The sequence below is a fragment of the Ctenopharyngodon idella genome, chromosome 12, assembly GCF_019924925.1.
Source record: "Ctenopharyngodon idella isolate HZGC_01 chromosome 12, HZGC01, whole genome shotgun sequence".
NCBI classification, from domain to species: Eukaryota; Metazoa; Chordata; class Actinopteri; order Cypriniformes; family Xenocyprididae; genus Ctenopharyngodon; species Ctenopharyngodon idella.
Window position 1 is genome coordinate 11,949,406 of NC_067231.1, and position 16,612 is coordinate 11,966,017.

The following is a 16,612-nucleotide window of genomic DNA, read 5'->3' on the forward strand; positions in this document are numbered from 1 at the left end:
AAAAAATAGGACTACATGAAATTTATTTCACTGAAATAATTAACAGATTAACGAAACAACAGAGAAATACTGTGCATCAAGTAGGGCTAGTACAGGCTACGCTCATTTGATGCGTTGTATTCGTTTTCTTTATTTTATTAAAATATTTATCTTTATTTTATTAAATCCAATTGATCGTGTGGGCGCCTCACTCACACATGCACACACTACATATCAGTTCTAGCATTGCTAACATTACATTTCAGCCATTTATCAGCAAACTAAATGTAGAGAAAGTTAACACTGCTCAGTTTAAGGGTCCACTATAGGAGTACATCTGTATCAGTCGGTGCGCGCAACGCCAAACCAAACACATGTGAAGGATGATGTTTTACATGAATATTGAAACAAGAGTGAAATAGAAAGCCTTGTTTACATAATGAACAGTTGTTCAGCAACCAATAAATGTTACATCATGAATATGGAAACATTTGGATTCTTCCCGAATGAGAGAGGTAGGCTATGTGAGCCCAATTCAGTTTTGCTTTAAATAAATTCATTTCTGCTTTATAATGAGTGCCACTATAGCCTAATTTGTGTTTCAATATATTATTTTTCGTTCTTGTTCTGTTCTGAATAAAATACATTTAAAGGATTTTCTGTGCAGTGAGGTACTAAAATAACCAAGTTTATATATATTAATAATGTTGTAAGTATTTAGTTTTATGTACCAGTATTTTTATTTTTATTAATTTTATTATTTGAAATTAGGAGGTTGATAGGTGATTTTAGAGTAAGATACATTTCTTTTTCATGCGATTACTTCCTCTTCATGGCCAGGTTACGTTTCTCTGTGTCGTAAACTATAGGGCGAGGCTTCTAAAATTTGGGGCGTAATATTTAAATGAAGATTGTTTTCAGCCGCCACATTTATCATCACCCGTTCATCCGAGCGACGGAATTGGGCGCTTACGAAAGTTTAATGAATCACACGTAAGCGTTGTTGTAAGTTGATTTTTTTCGTTCGGATGTACGCTGGTTTCTATGTTCATTTGATAAATGAAGGCCCTCGTGTTTTTACAAAACACCATTAAAGATAAGACAATAGCCACTTTATTTGGACCTACTTGCTCCTCAGAATCACAGCCTGTAAGTATGATTAATTATTGATGTATATATTTTCTACTTGGAGTTCAAAATATGTAGTTTTGTGTTTTATATTGTGTAGATCTCCAGCTAAAAGGCTAAAGCCAGGGACACACTTAACGACTAGCTAAAACATTCTAAGACTTTGCTCAACACACAAAGACTGTTTCCTTTGACTGAAGCAGATTTTGGCTCATGGGAGGTAGGGTATCACCAAAGAGTGGATTGCTTCAGAAATCAAGTCTAGGCAGAGATCAAGCAACTGGTTTCCTTTCTTTAATCAATTCAAACTTCAAACTTTACACAGAAAAGAAAAAAACACTATTCCAGCTTCTCTCTGTATTCAGACACACAAAGTCTCTTTCTTCTCAGCTCATTAACAGCTTTTCTCCTTCATTTGCAACAGTTGTGATTCCACCGCCAAGGAACCTGGTAATTTGTAGTCCCCCTGCTGCAACCATCTAGATGGCACATACCTTCCCTCTATGACACACCCTTTCATGATGCCACACACCCCCATTCTCTGCTCTGTGGCTCATGGTTGTGGGGAGAAAGGTGTAGAGGGCATCTCATCGTGAGAGGGCATCAGCGTTGCCATGTCTGAGTCTGTGAACAACAGAGAAATTAAATGCTTGGAGGCTCAGAAACCAATGTGTTACCTTCCTATTGCTCTCTTTATTCCTTGCCATCCATTGTAAAGGGGCATGATCCGTTACTAGGACAAACTTCCTTTCTAGAAGGTAGTAACGAAGGGTCTCCAATGCCCATTTGCCTCCTAAACATTCTTTTTCCAATGTGGAGTAATTTTTCTCATGCTTTGCTAACTTCCTGCTCATATACAGAACAGGATGTTCCTCCCCCTCTTGTGTTTAGGATAACACTGCCCTCTGATGCATCCGTGTGCATTATAAAAGACTTCTTAAATCGGGTGCCACCGGGACAGGATGCGAAGTCAGGGCTCTCTTTGGTTGTGCAAATGATTCCTCCATCTTTTCGGACCATTTAACCATTCTGGAGTGTTGTTTCCTGGTCGTTTCTGTAAGGGGAGCAACCAGAGTAGCAAACCTTCTGTAGTAATTTGCCAGGCCCAGGAAGGACTTAACTTGGGTCTTTGTGGAGGGCCTAGGCCAGTCTTTTATGGAATTGATTTTGGCCTCTTGGGGTTTAACTAGACCTTGTCCTATGGTGTATCCCAGGTAGTTTGATTCAGTGAAGGCTAGTTTGCACTTTTTAGGGTTAGCAGTGAGGCCTGCCTCCCCTAGTGAATCCAGTAACTTCTGAACTTGCATTGAGTGGGTTTCCCACTCCCGGCTATACATCACCACGTCATCTAAAGATATGACGTACCTTTGATGGAGTCGGAGGACGCGGTCCATCAGCCTCTGAAACATCGCTGGTGCCCCATGCAGGTCAAAAGGTAGATAAACATAATGGTATAGCCCCTCCGGGGTAGCGAAGGCTGTCTTTTCCTTGGATTCTGGAGAAAGAGGAACTTGCCAATATCCTTTTGGATTGGCCTTGCCCAGTTGATCAATCAATTAATCTACATGTGTCATGGGATAAGAATCATACTGTGACACTTCATTTAGTTTCCTGAAATCATTACAAAATCTTATTGTTCCATCCGTCTTGGGAACCAGCACAATAGGGCTCGACCAGGCACTCTGAGATTCTTCAATGACCCCTAGCTTTATCATTTTTCTTACCTCCTCCTTGATAGCTTCTCACCGGGCTTCAGGAACTCTATATGGACGCTGGTGTATGACTTTGCAAGGTACAGTGTTAATTTCATGTTGCATCACATGGGTGTGACCAGGTTCAGAGGAAAAAACATTTTTATTCCACTCTACCAACTCCAGTGTCTCCTGCAGCTGCTGTGGAGTTAGGTCTGCACTCACTTGGACTTCTTCCTTTGGCCACCACAAAGAGTGCATCTTTTGCATGCCACTTTTTCAGAAGGTTTACATGGTAAATCTGTTGTAACTTCCTCTTACCTGGCTGATTTACTCTATAATTTACTTCTCAAGTTCTCTCTGCTACTTCAAATGGCCCTTGTCAGGTGGCGAGGAACGTGCTTTCCACAGAGGGTATGAGCATGAACACCTTATCTACTATTTGGAACTCCTTTGGCTGTACAGGCCAGTTGTATGTGGCTTGTTGTTCCCTCTGGGATTTTTCCATGTGCTCTCTGATGATGGGAAACACCGCTGCCATCCTATCTCTCATAGATTCCACATGTTCAATTAGGGTTCTATGTGGACAGGGTTGTTCTTCCCAAGATACTTTGGCAATGTCTAAGAGCCCTCTTGGCTTGTGTGGGTAGAGCAATTCAAAAAGGGAGAATCCCTTAGAGGCCTAGGGTACCTCTCTCATTGAAAACAGAAGGTAGGGGAAAAGCTGGTCCCAGTTTCGTCCATCTTTCTCAATGACTTTGCGCAGCATATGCTTGAGTGTTTTATTAAAGCACTCTACAAGACCATCTGTTTGGGGATGGTAAACTGAGGTTCTGAACTGTTTGATTCTCAACAGGTTACTCATCTCCTTGACAACCCTTGACATAAAGGGGGTCCTCTGATCAGTTAGGATCTCTTTTGGGATCCCTACTCTACTACTGAGGAGGAACAGCTCTTTGGCCACCTGTTTGGCTGTGGCTTTCCGCAGGGGAACAGCTTCAGGATATCAGGTAGCATAATCCACCATCACTAAAATATATCCATTCCAATTCTTTCAAACGGGGTCTCAATGATTGGCAGGGGAATTTAGGGGGTTTCGTGGTGTGGGTTTTGATTCTACTTGTTGACATTCTGTACAGCTGCGGTAGTAGTTTTCTACCTCTTTGTAAATGCCGGGCCAAAAAAAAAAAAAAAAACGCTGCAAAATCCTTTCTTTAGTTTTATCCACCCCTAAGTGGGCTCCAAGTAGGTGAGTGTGAGCTAGATGTAACACTGTTGATCTATGAGACTTAGGTACTAGGAGCTGTTCCTGGACGTCCTCTCCACTTTTGTTTACCCAATAAACCAGACCATTTTATACTGCAAAGTATGGAATTGTTAGATGTCCCTGCTTTTTATCCACCCCCTCCACCCCTTCCACCCCTCTGACATTCATCAGTGCATTAGTTAATGTTTGGTCATTTAGCTGTGCCATACCATATTGTCCTCTTATTGTTCCCAGTCTCTGCTTTGCTCCCGGATTCACCCACGCTCCCCTGTGATGACTCATTTTCAGAAGCTGTTTCAGTCTCCTCTGGAACACCCCTTGGTTCTGCACGAGTCTGAACTCTAGGCCTTTGGGTCTCCCTCATCTTTTTCCCCAATATGTCTTGCCACAGAGCATGGAATAATGGGCAGTCCCTACCAATGAGCACACTTACTGGCAACGTGGCCGCTACTCCTGCTTTTACGTCACATTTCCCTTTTGTGGTGATGATGGTTAGATCAGCTGTTGGGTATGTATGATTGTCTCCATGCACACAAGACACCAGGATGGTATTTTCCTGAAAGATCTCTGCTGGGTTGACTAGTGACTTGTCAATCAAGGTAATCATGCTCCCTGAGTCTAATAAGGCCTCCACATCCTGGCTATTTATAGTTACAGGGCAGGCCATGGCTGGGAAGTTTGTGTCTCCCATTAGTGCAGCAAAGAGGTTAGTCTGCTGGCTCCCTGAAGAATCTGCTGTTGGCATGGGTTCATCTGGTTTGTCACACTGCCAGGAAATATGACTGAGTTCCCCACATTTGTAACATGTTCTAGAGCTGTAGTCTGATAATGCTTTTTGTTGTTCATAGGAACCACTGTTTCCCTTCCTCGGGCTAAACCACTGTGTTGGCTGACCTTTGGGAGTCTTCCTTGTCTGTGGATGAGCGCTAGCTTGTGTCCGGTAATTTAACATTTACATTAGCTTGATATATTTCAACTGCCTCTATTAAACCCTTTGCCGTTATTGGATTGCTCTGGCTAACTTTTTTTTGCTTCATATGGAAGGGCTCTTAGGTATTTTTCTACCACTACTTTCCCGACGACTGATCCTGCTGTATTCTTTTCAGGTTCTAGCCATTTCTTTGTCAGGCGCATCAGTTCATGAAACTGTGCACGGGGAGGTTGGTCTTTCTGAAATCCCCATTCATGTACTCGCTGGGCCATCCCAAACGTTGTGAGACCATTTCTGCTAAGGATCTCTTTTTTAAGCTATCAGAATCATTTGCAGTTGTAGGGTCTAAATCTAAAAAGGCTTTTTGTGATACATCTGATAAAAATGGTGCCAACATCCTAGCTCACTGTTCTTTTGGCCACTTTTCTCTATGCGCTGTTGTCTCAATAGCATACAAGTATGCCTCCACGTCATTGGTGACCCCCATTTTTGGAATGAAGTCACTAGCTCTAATTTTATTGCTATCTTGGCTCATTCTTATTTGAAGTTCCTTTGCTTTCAACTCATTTGCACGTCTTTGTTCTTCTACTAATGCAGCATTAGTTTGTTGTTAGATTTTGTTAGTCTCTAGAATTGCTTTCAATAACTCCTTTTGTACTTAACTTAGAAAACTTCACCGTCAGGTCTTCCCAATCTCTGTTGGACATCAGCACTCACACCATTGGAACTGTATTCTCCACCATATGTGGCATCGTGAGAGGTAGGGTATCACCAAAGGGTGGATTGCTTCAGAAATTAAGTCCAGGCAGAGCTCAAGCAACTGGTTTCCTTTTTTTTATCAACTCAAATTTCTTTAAACTTTACACAGAAAAGAAAAAATACTATTCCAGCTTCTCTCTGTATCCAGACACACACAGTGTCTTTGTTCTTAGCTCATTAACAGCTTTTCTCCTTCACTTGCAACAGCTATGCTTGCACCATGAAGGAACCTGGTTATTGTAGTCCCGAACCGGGACACTTCCAACAGTTTCAACAGTTCCAACAGTTCCAACATCTCATGAAGAACGTCAAACTGAGTAGTGTATCAGTTCTTGCGATGGAGGCTCGCGTTGAATAACTAGTTCTTCCATTGTTTCATCATCGGACTCGCTCGGATTGATATGGTAAAATCGATGCCATTGTTACTGTCTTTACAGTGTGTACAATCGCTGAGCTCTGGAAGGCTCTGGAAGCCTCAGGAGCTGAATCAGTTATGGTAATTGCATTTGTTTCCGCACGAAGTGTAAGCGCTAGACCAATCACAACAGACTGGGCCGTCTGGCCAATCAGAGAGCAGAGCAGGTTCGCGGAAAGGAGGGATTTAGAGAGACTGAAGCATCAGACAAGTCATTTGAGAATCATTGAAAAATGTGGTGATGTGCAATGTATATTATGAGAAAATGAAAGTGTTTTTGACCTTTGATGCATGTAAACCTGTTATAGAACCTGTTATAAAATTAGGAACCTTTAAAATAGCATAATAGGGTCACTTTAATACATTAATACTCCCGGTTGTTAACTTGTTAACAGTCTCTCGCGCGCTCCTTTTTCAACGCGTTCTTCAAACAGCTGTGGTAAGTCGGATCAGTCTACAAACACGGTGAGTCATGTCATCCTCTCCCAGCATTGCTACCTGTTCCATTTGCCACATGTTTACCATAGCTCTCTCTGTCAGCGACGAGGGATTTACATGTCATAAATGTAGGGAAATAGTCAGGCTGACAGAGAGAATCTCAGAATTAGAGACACGCATCCAAACTTTAATCGAGGATAGTAAGAATGCAAGGGCTTCAGATACTGTTTTGGATGCGACTAGCTTAGTGAACTCTGTACATTGTTCGGTTCCGGCTGTAGAGCCCGCGCAGCAGGGCACTTGGGTAACGGTGAGGCGGCCTAGCCGCGGAAAACACCACTCTTCCGTTCCAATAAGAACATCAAACAGGTTCTCCCCACTCAGTGATACACCCACTGAGAATCCTGTTGAAAGTGCCCTAGTTATTGGCGATTCTATTACACGGAACGTGAAAATAGAGACACCAGCCACCATAGTCACATGTTTGCCGGGAGCCAGAGCACCTGACATCAAAGCAAATTTAAAAGTGCTGGCTAATGCTAATCGTAAATACTCTAAGATTATTATTCACGTCGGGACTAATGATGTTCGACTTCGCCAGTCGGAGATCACTAAAATTAACATTAAAGAGGTGTGTGAACTCGCAAGTACAATGTCAGGAGAAGTAATTTGCTCTGGCCCCCTTCCTGTTCGTCGGAGTGATGAGATAGTTAGCAGATTATCATCACTCAATGGCTGGCTGTCTAAGTGGTGTCCGCAAAATAATATAGGTTTCATAGACAATTGGAAAAGTTTTTGGGGCAGACCTGACCTGTTAAAAAGAGATGGTATTCATCCCTCCCGAGATGGTGCTGCTCTTCTCTCTAGTAATATGGCACATAGTCTTAGAACTGAAACATGACAAACTGGGGCCCAGGTCAGAAAGCAGACAGACTGGCTAAACCTACCGTCTGCTAGCTGCCTCACGTTACAGAAGTCAGAAAAAAACTCTCAACACATAGAAACTCTTACACCTAGATATTTTCAAATAGAGACTGTGTCTGTACCCCGAATTAGTAAAAACAAAAAACTTCCAAACCCATTTAATGGTAAAAATTTAATTGATGTTCAACAAATAAAAAATAGAGATAATAATGCTAAACAAATGATAAAACTCGGGTTGTTAAATATTAGATCCCTTTCTTCAAAATCACTTATTGTTAATGATATTATCAAAGATAATAATCTAGATGTGCTGTGTTTGACAGAAACTTGGCTAAAACCGGACGATTACATTACTTTAAATGAGTCTAGTCCTCAAGGTTATGATTATCGACACAATGCCCGTCAGAAAGGCAAAGGGGGAGGTGTTGCTGTAATCTATAGTAATATTTACAGTATTAGTCAGAAGTCTTTCAAATATAATTCCTTCGAAACTATGGTACTTTACGTAACATTATGTAAGTTGACATTTGTGCTGGCTACTGTATACAGGCCACCAGGGCACCATACAGACTTTATCAAAGAATTTGCTGACTTTCTATCAGAGTTAGTACTAGCTGCAGATAAAGTCCTTGTTGTTGGTGATTTTAATATTCATGTAGATAATAAAAAAGACGCATTAGGATTGGCATTTGCAGATATTCTAAACTCTATTGGTGTTAGACAACATGTGTCAGGACCCACTCATTGTCGTAATCATACTTTAGATCTAATATTGTCACATGGAATCGATATTGATGCTGTTGAAATTCTGCAGCAGAGTGACGACATCTCAGATCATTATCTAGTCTCGTGTATACTACATTTAGTCAAGGCGGCTAAACTGCCTCCATGCCATAAATATGGTAGAACCATCACTTCTACCACTAAAGATTGCTTTATAAATAATCTTCCTGATCTTTTTCATCGCCTTAGCATACCAGACAGCTTAGAAGACCTCGATGTTGCAACAGAAACTATTGCCTCTGTCTTTTCCAGCACATTAGACTCAGTTGCTCCTTTGCGTTTAAAAAAGATTAAGGAAATTAATCCAATGCCATGGTACAATGACCACACTCGGGCCCTAAAGTTAGCAGCCAGAAAAATGGAGCGCAGCTGGAAGAAATCAAAACTAGAAGTATTTCGTATTTCGTGGAGAGAGAGAATGATTGAGTACAGAAAGGCCTTAAAATCTGCTAGATCTGCCTATTTTTCAAAACTCTTAGAAGAAAATAAACACAACCCTAGGTATTTATTTGATACAGTGGCTAAATTAACAAGAAATAAAGCTTCAACTTCTGATGTTTCCAAACAGCACAGCAGTAATGACTTTATGAACTTCTTTACTTGCAAGATTGATAATATTAGAGAAAACATAATAACCATGCAACCGTCTACTACAGTATCGTGTCAGATAGTGCATTGTAGTGTCCCTGAGGAAAAATTCAATTCATTTACTGCTTTAGGAGAGGAAGAATTGTCTAAACTTGTTAAATCATCAAAATCAACAACATGTATGTTAGACCCTATACCGACTAAGCTATTGAAAGAAATGCTTCCAGAGGTCATAGACCCTCTTCTCAATATCGTCAATTCATCTTTATCATTAGGATACGTACCAAAAACTTTTAAGCTGGCTATTATTAAACCTCTTATTAAAAAACCACAACTTGATCCTAGAGAATTAGTCAATTACAGGCCGATCTCAAATCTCACTTTTCTGTCAAAAATACTAGAAAAGGCAGTATCATCACAGCTATGTTCCTTTTTAGAAAGAAATGGTATCTGTGAGGATTTCCAGTCAGGATTTAGACCGTACCATAGTACTGAGACTGCTCTCATTAGAGTTACTAATGATTTGCTCTTATCATCAGATCGTGGTTGTATCTCTCTATTAGTGTTACTGGATCTTAGTGCAGCATTTGACACTATTGATCACAATATTCTTTTAAATAGACTCGAAAATTATGTTGGCATTAGTGGAATTGCATTGTCATGGTTCAAATCATACTTATCTGACCGTTATCAGTTTGTAGTAGTAAACGAAGACATGTCATATCGATCACAAGTTCAATATGGAGTACCACAAGGCTCAGTACTAGGACCGTTACTGTTCACTCTGTACATGCTACCCTTGGGAGATATCATTAGGAAGCATGGCGTTAGTTTTCACTGTTACGCTGATGATACTCAGCTCTATATTTCTTCGCGCCCTGACGAAACTTACCAATTCACAAAATTAACGGAATGCATAGCTGATATAAAAAATTGGATGACCAGTAATTTCCTACTACTAAATTCAGAAAAAACAGAGATTCTAATTTTTGGACCAAAAACTTCTTCACGTAATAACCTAGAATATTGTCTAACACTTGATGGCTGCTCTGTTAAGTCTTCGTCGTCAGTTAGGAACCTGGGTGTGCTCTTTGATACCAATCTTTCATTTGAAGGCCATGTTACTAGCATCTGTAAAACCGCATTCTTCCATCTTAAAAATATATCTAAACTACGACATATGCTCTCAATGAAAAATGCAGAACAGTTAGTTCATGCGTTCATGACCTCAAGGCTAGATTACTGTAACGCTCTACTGGGTGGTTGTTCTGCTCGCCTGATAAATAAACTACAGCTCGTACAAAATGCAGCAGCTAGAGTTCTTACTAGAACCAGGAAGTATGACCATATTAGCCCAGTTCTGTCAACACTGCATTGGCTTCCTGTTAAACATCGTATAGATTTTAAAATCTTGCTAATTACTTACAAAGCACTAAATGGTTTAGCTCCCCAGTACCTGAGCGAGCTCCTAATTCATTATAGTCCTTCACGTCTATTGCGATCTCAGAATTCAGGCCAGCTGATAATACCTAGAATATCAAAATCAACTGCAGGTGGTAGATCCTTCTCCTATTTGGCACCTAAACTCTGGAACAATCTTCCTAGCATTGTTCGGGAAGCAGACACACTCTGTCAGTTTAAATCTAGACTAAAAACGCATCTCTTTAACCTGGCATACACATAATACATTACCAATTTATATTTTCAAATCCGTTAAAGGATTATTAGGCTGCATAAATTAGGTCAGCCGGAACCGGGAACACTTCCTATAACACCTGATGTACTCGTTACATCAGAAGAAGAATGGCATCTACGCTAATATTAGTCTTTCTGTTTATCCCGAGGTTCACCGTAGTCAGCCGGATCCGGGCCGTATCCAGGTGAGACCAAGGACCTGCACCTTGACACGACCACAACGCAGCCCTGACGTATCAGCAGAGATTGAGTCAACTAGATCATCCACTGTGAGGGCCTCATCGACATGACAGCCACGACACAGTTCCTCAACAACCGTCCATACCGGCGTGATGAATACGATCCTCAATTGGATGGAACTGAAATAAATACTTTTAATGTTGCGATCCTATTGGACTTATGATAGCAACCTGAATTGTAACAAAGCACTGTTGGCCAGAGGAGAACTGGCACCCCGACTAAGCCTGGTTTCTCCCAAGGTTTTTTTCTCCATTTTAACACCAATTTGCCACTTGTCTGCCACCTGATGTCACCTGATGGAGTTTGGGTTCCTTGCCGCTGTCGCCTCTGGCTTGCTTAGTTGGGGACACTTGACTTGACATTTGATATTCAACAGTGCTTTGATCTGCCTGCATTGACACTATTCTTTAAGAGCTGCTGTGCAGCCAAACAATGTACCAGTTATCAATGTAAAGCTGCTTTGACACAATCTACATTGTAAAAAGCGCTATATAAATAAAGGTGACTTGACTTGACTTGACTTGACTTACAGCTGGTTAGGCAAGGCATAGGAGAGGTGGATCTAAGTGCAGCTTAAACACTTTTTATTAACAAAGAAAACAAAGAAGGCAATCCAACACAGAGCAATAATGTCAAACACAAAGATAATGCTGAAAAAAACAACTGATAAAACTGAGGGCTTAAATACAAAAGAAATTGAGGGACTAAACAAGACAGGTGAAAACAATAAGTGACCATATAAACAAATTAGAAACAGGGAAAAACGAAACAGGAACGGAATACAGGTAACACCAGGGAAAACAAACTAAAAGTCCTAGGAAAGAGAAACTAAAATAAAACCAAATGTGACACGGGGTCTTTTAATTTTAATTCTTGATGATTTTTCTACTTGCTTTTCGTACATCCTCATTCACAGCTAACTTGTTTTATTTCTTCATCTCTTACAGGCTTATTCTCAAGATGCATACTTGAGAGGGAATGAGCCCTACACTGGAGAAGCCCAAAACCTTTCTGAACCTCCTTCGGTCTGTTACTCAAGCAGCAAACCCACCACTGCCACCCAGAGCCACGATCTTCCTGACAACCTGAACTCTGGGATTGTCGTAGGGTCTCAGCGTGCCCATCATCACCTGACTCACCAATGCGCCCGCTCCTCGTCCTCAGCAGGGATAACGATGAGCCCGCTGGACTTCCACTTTGTCAACCACAATGCAGCTATCGTCTCCGCCTCACTCCCCCTCCCTAGGAAGGGCAGTCTTCCCCAAGTCCACAGTGAACTGTGCCACCAGGCTCTGTCAGATTGGTACTACAGCCAAGCAGATCGGCCAGGCCTTGGCATGTCCCATCACCACCAGAGCATCTCTGAAGACCGGGTGTGTGACCTGGGACTGGCACGAGGAAGGTCTTATGATGGGTGGCCACATGGCACCTCTCAGGACACCCTCCTTCTCCACTACAGAGCAGCGATGGGTGCCAAACACTCACCTTGTATGGATTCCTATGGGCTGGGGAGGTGGGGTCAAACCTCCAGCCATTCCTTTTCAGAGAATCTGCTGGCTGCATATGCTTCCTATGAGCAGAGTTACAGCCGTTCACTAGAAACTCTAGAAAAGGCATCTGTTCTGATCTCTCCCCATTATGAAAGACCAGCATGGCCTCATGAAAGACCAGCATGGCCTCATCAAAGCAGTCAGCCAATCAGCACTGAAGAGCATCCAAGTCTGCCCAATCAGCACGTGATTGTTTCTGCAATGGTGCCATCCTCTGTTTGGGGCTTAAGCCATAACCAGCAGCCAGCTACTCAGATCAAACGTTCACTTGGACAAACTGCAGATGATCAGACAGTGGGTTGCCGCAGCTACAGCCCCTCCTTCTGTCGAAAGTCCAGCCAACAGTCTCACTCCTTCAGGGACCCTTCCTACACCGGACCTCACCATAGCTGGACCCCCACCCCGAAAACCAGCCCACTGCAGAGTGCATCCTTTGTCACTCCCCCCCCAGCAGAGCCCCAAGACTCAGCTAGAGCAGGCTCAGTGGTCAGTGTGTTTGCTGAGGAGCCCGTTCAGGTTCAGGAGGTGGTGCTTAGACAAAAGCCCCCCTCAGGCAGAAAGACCCCTCCTGGTGTGCAACATCCCCACCATGCTTTTCCTGTGTATTCACCTGAACCCCTTTCAGCCACAGTCGTTCCCTCATGGTCAGAATACTCTGTGCACCAGACTAATGTTGGCATACCACCCTCATCTGTGGAGCAGGATTCCCTGGCTGCCATCCCATTCATAGGTCAGTGTGGACGGATTTAAATTATACTCTTTGTATTAACAGGTCACTTTAGACAATGGAAAACAACTTAAAGGTTTTTATTTCATTAAGTTATGTTGAGTTAATTAGGTTATGTATGGGCACATACCGAATCTGCAGCCACAGATGCAGATTTTCACTGAATTTAAACACAAAATCCTACACATCCCCACTACTTTCAAGTAGTGTTATAAATTAAAAATAGTTTCTTTTGCAGTTCCAGTTTTATTCAAAATACTACCCCTGAGCTCAAAATGAACCAAGAACTGTTACTGTGTTATGTTTACCTGAGGTTTCAGGACACTTAAAATAGTCTAATTAATGACTAGTTTCAGTAATGCAACAAGGCAGCTCTGGACCCATACACATTTTTTTTTTTTTTTTTTAACAAAAAAACAAAAAAAGTGCAACAAACAAGTGTTTATAAACTATAAATAGATGTTTATAGTTTGCTGTAGCTTATCAGGAAAATACCATACCAAACACATTGCTTCACAAAGGACATTTATTTCTCATTATTGTCATTTGAGCAGCCTGATAAATACACCATCTCTGTAAAGTAATGGACCATTCAGATCCAAAACAAGAGTAGTATTAGTTATAGTCAAAAGTTGTCTATTGCACAAATTACCTAATAAATTTAATAAACCAATGAGTGCTGCATAAAACACAACCTTGAATGGCATACCTAACTTTTCACAACCAAAACAGAACTAACATAAGGACATAATCAAACATGGAATATGCATAAACCAAAAAGAATGGAATGACACAAAGAAAACAAATTTTGGACAATATTTTCAAAAATTATAAGTGTGTTTTTTTTTTTTTTTTTTTTGCTTTAAAAAAAAACCCTTATATCTTTGGAACATTTGGTGGCACTGACTTCAAACTTCTCAGATACCTTGTCAATGATCCATACTCAGTTTTTACTAAATTACATAATAGTGATGAAAAATATTAATAATTACATCAAATTTCAAAATGGCATACAGGACATTTATCCACTCCTGGAAAAAGGGGTTTGGCAAGATTCAAGGAGATTCGGCAAGACTCAAGGAATCTGAAAATTCCTTGAGTAATTCAAATAAACATAACAGTTAAAAAAAAAAATAGCCACATAAAAAAAAAAAAAAAAGAAAAATTTATATTAGATCAGATCAGGTACAATTATTTGATTAGATAAGAATTCTAAATCTCTTCCAAGAATGTGGATATTTTGTACAATTTGTTAGCACTATTAAAAGACCAGGAACAAAACATTCCTGACAGAAATACAAAAACGTGTCAAGATATGAGAATTCAAGAGGGTCACCCCAGCCAAAGAGGGCAAAGGGGCAGTGGCTCTAGCCACTGGGCTACAACCCCAACATACATGGCCCTGGTGGGCAATATGCATTTAAATAGGGTAAAGATAAAAGGACTATGTCAAAGTCATTTGAATATGCCACATTTACTGCAGCCAGCTGATGCTGCTGACCTCGAACCACAAATGTCACATCCATGGGATCATTTAAAAGAATTTCATATGATGTCATAGGTCAATTTCCAATGAGTGTGAAGTTATCATTTCAGCTCAAAAGTCAGATTTTATTGTAAACTAATTATATAAATTTGGCTTCCTAAAAACCTTCTTAGCTTCCTAAAAACCTGTAAATGACAGCATTTACTGTGCCACCAAAGAGGCCAGGAAGAGAAATTGGGACATGTAAGAGAAAACCTTTAACCCCAAGAGGTTAAGCCACAGATGCCTCTATACAGCAACCATATCAGCCATAGAACTGCCAATGACACAGGCCATTTGCTTTATGGCATTGAGGGCCAGATCCATGGCCCTGCGAAGTTCTTCTTTTTTTTTTTTCTTAAAAAAAAAAAAAAAAAATCAGACTGGATATAAATCTACAAGGTCTAGAAGCACAACTTAACCCCTCTAAGATGATACCAAAGAAGGGGAGAGATAACTGGCTAATGACTCTTCGTCATTCGCCATCAACCTGTATCCATAAGAGGTTGTTAACCTCATGATAAGAGAATAATTCTGCATCATGAGATAGAAATCACAAGTGGAATGTGGATTCCTGGATAATCTCAACACCTCAATGTGGAGATTGGAATAAAGGGGAGATTTTGCTGGGAGGTTGCACCCAGCCACCAACCAAGAAGCTCTCAGTTTACTACGAGTCACTTCCAAATCCATGTTTATTTGCCAGGATTCCATTTGTTTTTGTGAATAGAAGCGATCCATTTGCTTTCTGTAATCTGTAAAAAGATAAAGAAAAGTGTATTCTCCTATTTCTTGTTGCATCTATTTATACTGTTAATCACACATCTCATTCCCATTTTAAATGTTTGTGTTTTCAAGCTGAACACTAACTCTGCCACTCAGTGGGTGTAACCGCAGTAACTTCCACCTACTGTGACGTCAAATCTTTTATTCCGATCTATATCTATAGATTTCCCACCACAATCAGCACAAAAAAAGTATATTCTTTTTAAAACAGATGGTTTGGGTCAGGTTTTAGAATTGCTTCTTGCTACAATTACTTCATCCTAGAACTCTTAATTCATGGTTAACTTAAGAAGACCAAAAATATTTTTGTCAGTGGAGCCAGTGGAACAGCCTACCCTTTCCAGAATACCTTCTAAAACCTCCTTCACCCCTCTAACTTTCACCTCCTCTGATAGATGAGCCCACTAGTCCCAGTGTAGACCTGTGTGCTCGCCATGTACCAGCATCCTCCGTGGTGTCCAGCAGCTTGTGCCAGGCATCTGCCCACACCACCAGCCCTGTCTGTCCAATCCTCATCTCCCCCCTTACCAGCCTCCTCTACACAGACTGCAGTGAGTTGTCACTCCCTCCCCACCACCCCAAATCCAGCTCCATTCACAGTGGCCTCTATTGTTCCTCTATCTGAGAACTTTATCTTAGTATGTTTTGTAGCATTTGTGCATGTTTATGGTCTCTTGGTGTCATCATCTTGATCTGTTTCTTCTATCTACCAGGTGTCTGTCCAGTTGATCTCACTGTCACACTGTTCCATTTTTTTTCTGCCTCCCTCATTTATAACTGTCATGTAAACATCTGTCTTTCATCATGTTTCTTATTTGTATTTTTCTTTCCTCAGCATCGATCACACTGCATGTAATCCTGTCGCTTCGGTTTCAATTTCTTACATAATTAATCTCCTTCAATAATCAGTCAAATCAATAATATGTCTATAATTACTATGATCTATGATGACTTTCATTATATTAAGTTATGAAAAATGCATTTCATATTCTTGTGTACGCATTTCCATTTTTCAAAATTATCACCCTAATAGCAAGTGGGTTATTAAATGTTTTGCTGTCATTGTTTAAGGGGTCCTGAACTGCTTTTTTTTTTTTTTTTTTTTTTCATAGTGTTTCCTGAGGTGAACTTATAATGTTAGTATGATTTTTACATCAAAAATTGTCATAATTTAGAAATACAAGGC

General features: G+C 40.8%; 1 protein-coding gene across 1 annotated transcript in view; it reads left to right on the forward strand.

The window, feature by feature from the left end:
- Nucleotides 1-16,612, forward strand: part of arhgap23b (Rho GTPase activating protein 23b) — a 221,689-nt gene that overhangs the window by 184,248 nt on the left and 20,829 nt on the right. Inside the window, 2 exon segments of the mRNA XM_051914342.1 lie at nucleotides 11,786-13,118; nucleotides 15,822-15,977. Of these exon segments, the coding sequence (XP_051770302.1) occupies nucleotides 11,786-13,118; nucleotides 15,822-15,977 (1,489 nt within the window).